Source organism: Phyllostomus discolor, chromosome 12 (assembly GCF_004126475.2).
Source record: "Phyllostomus discolor isolate MPI-MPIP mPhyDis1 chromosome 12, mPhyDis1.pri.v3, whole genome shotgun sequence".
Taxonomy (NCBI): Eukaryota; Metazoa; Chordata; class Mammalia; order Chiroptera; family Phyllostomidae; genus Phyllostomus; species Phyllostomus discolor.
The window spans coordinates 61,359,924-61,365,923 of record NC_040914.2 but is presented as its reverse complement, the minus strand read 5'-3'; the positions used below and the strand labels follow the sequence as shown (position 1 = coordinate 61,365,923).

General features: G+C 44.0%; 1 protein-coding gene across 1 annotated transcript in view; it reads right to left on the bottom strand.

Annotated features, from left to right (window-relative positions):
• Positions 1 to 6,000, bottom strand: part of CDH1 (cadherin 1) — a 74,581-nt gene continuing 68,581 nt past the window's right edge. The window contains exons 14-16 of the mRNA XM_028501936.2: positions 4,379 to 4,509; positions 3,324 to 3,467; positions 1 to 1,645 (exon numbers count right to left, since the gene is read on the bottom strand). Of these exons, the coding sequence (XP_028357737.1) occupies positions 1,436 to 1,645; positions 3,324 to 3,467; positions 4,379 to 4,509 (485 nt within the window). The 3' untranslated portion in view covers positions 1 to 1,435. The remainder of the gene's footprint in view (positions 1,646 to 3,323; positions 3,468 to 4,378; positions 4,510 to 6,000) is intronic.

Here is a 6,000-nt window from a genome sequence, read left to right as displayed (position 1 = left end):
AATGATTTAACAAAATTCTTTAATAAAATTTATAAAAATGAATATCAAGTTTATCAGCCTGAATTGCTTTCCTTTTCCACCCCCAAAGAAAATACAAGTTATCATCACCTAGACACATACACTCAAAACTACAGTGACAGCCTACACAGAGTTACATCAGAGTTTAAATTCCTGAAAAATCAAAACAGTTCCAAGAAGTGGTTGCAGGTATGATTTTTGTTTTCTTCAAAAAACCGTTGACAGACAGTAAAGCAACATAGATAAGCTTCTTTCCAGGGGTTGTCAAAAGTTTCTTGATGACCACATTCAACCAGAAGAATATCCAAATCGAGTCCTTACCTGCCCCGCCCCTCCCCTGCCCCTTAAGAAAAACTCTGGGTTTTCCAACATGCTCCATTTTCTTGGAATTTGGGGCAAACGTGTCCGGATCAGTCAGTATTTTCTGCGGACACCAACAGAAGCGAGTGTCTGGGGGATTCTGGACTTCAGGTACAAACCATGGTGGAAAGATCCTGGTAGGAAGCACACGCTGAGATTCTTTCATTTTTCCAGAATTTGCAGGGCTAGAGGCAGAGCCACCTCAACCATTCTCAGGCTCAGTTTCCTAAATTGCCGGGCTCAGTGACAATTCCTCCTGTCATCTCCAAGCCCACGTTTCACGTTTTCCATCTGCTGCGACATGCCGAATCTTCTCTCTGTGGCTGCAACACTTCAGGCACTGTTTCTGAGCCTCAAAATGTTCAAATATCACTCCTTTGTTTTAGTGATAAACATTAAGAGTTAAGTGGCACCTGAAAACTTATCACCTCACTTTCCAGTCAAGGCTCCACATTTAGAACCAAAGTATCCCATAATGACATTCACATGACAATCATTCTTACTCAGAACAAGTTACATACTCAGGGAATAAGAAAAGAAAACTGTACAATACCCAGTCATGACACAGCCAGACTAAAATACAGCCTCTTATCCTTAAAAGGCCCAGTAGTTTCTGACTCAGAGAGCTCATGTCTGGGGCAGTGTAAATTCAGAAGTAGTGAGAGTGAATATCAGAACATGAGACACCAGTGCAGTGACAAGATTAAAAAAATGCACACAAATTAAAAATAAAAAATTTATATAGATACAAAAAAAAAAAAATAGGGCAGTCGACTCCTCCCTTTTCTTTTAAAAAATGAAACAAAGCCCTTAAGAAAATCTGCAATTTGCAAGCTTGTAAAGAGTGACGAAAGGAAAAAAAGGAGTCAAATTCTTTCTAACACACACAGATTAGATCTACAAAGTGGAAATCATAGCTACTCTAACCGCATCGCTGACCACAGTCTCTCTTCCCAGAAATTCATCAAGTGAAGGGAGCTGAAAGACCAGAACAATTCTTCCTCCATTTCCCACCACATGAGTATAGGGACCCCTCTCCCCATCTGTCTCGAGTCCCCTAGTCGTCCTCGCCACCTCCGTACATATCTGCCAGCTTCTTGAAGCGATTGCCCCATTCATTCAGGTAGTCATAGTCCTGGTCTTGGTCTGACTCCGAGGAGTTCAGGGAGCTCAGACTAGCGGCTTCGGAACCACTTCCTTCATAATCAAACACGAGCAGAGAGTCGTAAGGGGGGGCAGTGGGGTCACTGTCGGCCGCCTTCAAGTTCTAAAGAAGAAGGAAAACAACAGGGTCTTTCAGTGAGAGGAACCACACACCTGCCATCTCAGGCGGGATGCCTTCCCTTGGTGCAGAGTGGACCGCACGACAACGCAACCATCCTGGAGAACACCAAGAGCAATCAACACCAATAAAGTGAGTTCGTACAAACTATAGCGGAAGATACGCATGACATGTTAAAGGAAAGGAAGTTATGGGAAAGTACACTGCATATTTCCCCCTGAACTAAAAGGGTAAATTATATGTACGCAGGGGAGATGTAAGCACCGACCAATCTGGATGGACAGAGGCTAAAAACAAGGAGGACAGTCATATCAACCCATACAGGCTGTGTTTCAGCCCAAAAGGCCTGGAAGGATGAATGCCAAACAGTCAACAGTTAATTCTGGTGAGTAGGGTCAGAGGAACTAAGAACTTACATTTTTTTCTTTATGTACTTTGTCATAACTTACATATTTAAAATAACAAGCCATGTTCTTTTAGAAATTTTTTTTAAAAAGCTACAATCAAACATAATAACATGCAAATGAATGTAAATGGAGGAAAGAACTAGAATCCAAATGTATCTAAAAAGGATGGTTGAAACCAGCCCTTCCTATTCCGTTTTCAGACCCAGTGGCAGGAATGGATGTGGTTTGGTCACTGCCAACACTGCTGTGCTTTGTACAGTCGTCAGTGACAAGAGCTCCTGTGGGAAGCTAAAGCAAAGCGGCCCTACTATGAACACTGGCCACAGGGGACCACTGGACCAACAGACAAGCCCTGAAACTCACTCCAGTAACTGAGCCAGTGATCAGGTAACAGAGTTTAAGAAAACAGGTCTTGCTATGTCAACTTAATTGGTTTTGTGCTCATCCCAGCCCCACTTCTTCCTCATCTTACCCTAAACTAATCAATTAAATGTCTCATTTCCCACCTTCCCTTGCTGATAGGGGCAATCTTGTGACAGTTCTGGACACTAAGGTGTAGGATTAAACACCCTTCTTGCACAACAGTTTGCTGGTACAAAGATTTTTGCCCTCTGCTCTGCCCTTCCTACTTCATCCTGACTGGAATATAGACCCAAGGCCTGGAAGTGTGGCAGCCATCTTGTGGTCATGAGACAATGAACATGAGAAAAAGGATATACATGTTTGTAGCATGTAGCAGGAAAGTAAGAGAAGCTGCTGTTCCAGCCTCAACTTCTTACCCCAGCCTTCTACTTGCAAGAGATAAATTTATTTCTATTTAAGCTTTTGATATTTATAGCTGAATGCATTTCTGACACATACATCATGAACGGTATTTTTCTGGCCCTCAGGTAGACTTGTGATACATATTTAACATTAACGGCCATCAGTGGGATGTAGGGGGAAAGAGACCCATTAGTGAAACTAAACTGCATTGACTTTGAATTTCTTTAGTTCCTTTCCCAGTTCTACTAAACCCCTTCACGATTCTTGGTTTTGCCGTGTGGACTCTGCTGATCCTCTAAGGCCAATTTGAAAGGCTATCGTTTCTAAAATTCAGATGACACCCCCACACGCAATAAAACTGGGCTCAGGGATCGTGCAAGATGAAAATGTGGTAAAGAGAAGAATCTAGATTCTTCCTCACTTTCGACACAACTGCTCTTTTCTAAGTTTAGAGAGGAGTTGTGTCTTGGCCCTTGACTTTGCTTACTTACTTCATCAATAAAGTTTCCGATTTCATCCGGATTGGCAGGGCGGGGCCGATAGTGGGGCACGCCCAGGAGGGGAGGCGCCACGTCATTGCGGGTCACTTCCGGCCGAGCGTCCAGGCCCCTGTGCAGCTGGCTCAGGTCGAAGTCCTTTGGAGAAAAAGGTAAAAGCAGAGCAAAGCGTAAACCAGAAGCAGTCACAAACCCAGGGCTCCAGGTGGTCTGTAGGTCATAGCGCTGAACAGTGCCTTAGCTGCAGCGGGGGGATATTTAGTAGCATGTGCCAATATCACGTGAGATGATAGTTCTCAACGTAGGAGTCTTCAAAGTAGCACAAACATAGCATAAAAGGGTTGTGAGGAACACTTGTGTGTACAGATGGAGATGGCTGTACCTTACTGACTTTTCACAGGGCAGGACTATTTGATCATTTTTTCAGCAAATACTCATTCCTTTTCCACCTGCTGTCAGTCTCTGCTGGGTCCTGTGCTTCCCTTTCTAAACACTGTAGACTTTCAAAACTTCTCTGGAAAACTCCAGAGTAAGGCAAGTTAAGACCATCTCCAAATTAGGAAAAATAAAGAAAGCTCAAAGATTTAACATCTACAGAAAGCAAAAACAAAACAAAACAAAACAAAAAAACCAGTTTAGCATAGCTCAAATAATTCAGGGGAAATGAAGTATTAAAACAGATCAGTTGCTCCGTGTCAAAGGTAATTTGAATGGAGTTCACATTCTGAGACTAGCAATGAGGACAGTAGGTTTTGGAGTCGGGCTACCTGGTTCTAATGCTGCCTAGCTGTGTGACTTTGGGCAAGCTGCTTAACTGCTCTGTGCCTCTGCTCAGTCATCTGAGTGCAGAAAAGTAAGGGATCAATCACTGTCAGCAATGTTGTATTAATGTGATGCCCAGTGACAACGTCTGTGTTCTTGGGTAAGGCTTTAAACATAATAATACACAATGCGACACAGAACTAGTTCAAATGTCTGCCTTCTAACCATTGCTTCTTCCAAATATAGCGATTGCCATTAAGATTTTTACTACAGGTTAAAAGACCCACCTGGTCCTCTTCTCCACCTCCTTCTTCATCATAGTAGTAAACATTGTCCCGGGTGTCATCTTCTGGGGGCAGTAAGGGCTCTTTGACCACCCGTTTCCTCCGAACAAACAGCAGAAGCAGCAGAATCAGGACTGTAAGGGGGAAGGGACAGTGGTGAGAGGCGGAGGTCAAGAATTCCGTAAGCTGCAGCTCTCACCGAGCACCTGGGCCTCGCATCCCAGACAGACGGCTGTCACACAACCCACGGGGAGATGCGCACAGCCCTGAAGACAACAAATCCAGCACAACAGACTGGACAATGACATGCGAATTCAAGTGTGGTCTTAAATTCACCACTGGATCTTAAACCAACCAGTGGAAACGTTATGGGCAAAGGCCACGAGGCAGGAGTGTGCCTGGTGTGACTGCGGGTGAGGAAGCCAGCGTGGCTGCAGCAGGGTGAGTGAGGGGGATGAAACGTGGAGGCCAGAGGGGTGACCAGGACGCGTGGACCACTGGCAGGACGCTGGCTTCGGTTCTAAGTGCGTCAATACCATTGCAGTTTTGTGAGCACAATTCGGTCAGCCTAAATGTGATTAATACGTGCATATTATTGTATCAGTTTTAGGGGCGAGGCATAGACTATTTTAAAAAAATCACTTGGTATCTCTCAAGATAAAAATCATGTAAGCAGCTTTAAATGCCATTTTAATCTCCAAGGTTTTCATCTGATCTTGGAATAGTTCTAAGATATATACAATTAATATTACAAGTAAAAAAATATATGTAATTCAGTGTTTTCTTTATAGATGCTTGTGCCCAAATACCAATATATGATACCCTCATGAAGCATTAGTGTACTGAAACAGAAGACTACATAAACTTGGGGAGAAGATTCCTTAGAAGCACCCAACCTACTGTTCTTTCTGAAATGAGAAAGATTCCAAAATCTTATCTAAAACTAAGCAACGTAACTCCCTTGGCCATAATTCATTGAGCGGGAATACTGAGCACTTCCTTGGTGGGCCCAGGCCTATCTCAGCACCGAGGACACAGCGCTGAAGACAGTGCAAGTGGCAAGTAGCCCCCATCCACACAGAGCTCGGAGCAAGCGAGAGCCAGAGGCGTGTCATTGCTCCTAGAAGGTTGCTTCTTATGGAGTATCACTTCAATGTCACTTAAAGGACAGTCATCGAAGCACACCAGCCCCCCCCAGCTGCACCGAAACCCCAGCACCCCCAGGGCCTGACAGCAAGCCCAGCACCGAGTAAGCAATGAAGTACTGCTGGACTATATAAAGACTCTCACACCCCGGTGCCTCTCTAGAACGTTCTTTAGACACACGAGTTCTCTGATTGCCCACCAGGAATAAGAAGCTGGAAATCTGAATCCTGGCATTGCTTCTGCTGTAAATGTTGTTTCACACTTGAACAAAATGTTCTCAGCCCCTGTGTCTAGTGAAATACACCCACAGCACATTTAGGTGATGCTATTATTAAAAATGCTATCGGTATTTTAAGTATAATCACAATCTTTACTATTTTCCTCAGAATGAAAATATTATTTTAGTAACCACTGTCCCTGAAATAGACTGGCCCATGGAAACACAACCTGTCCAGGCAGCAAGTGGGCTGGCAGGGCTT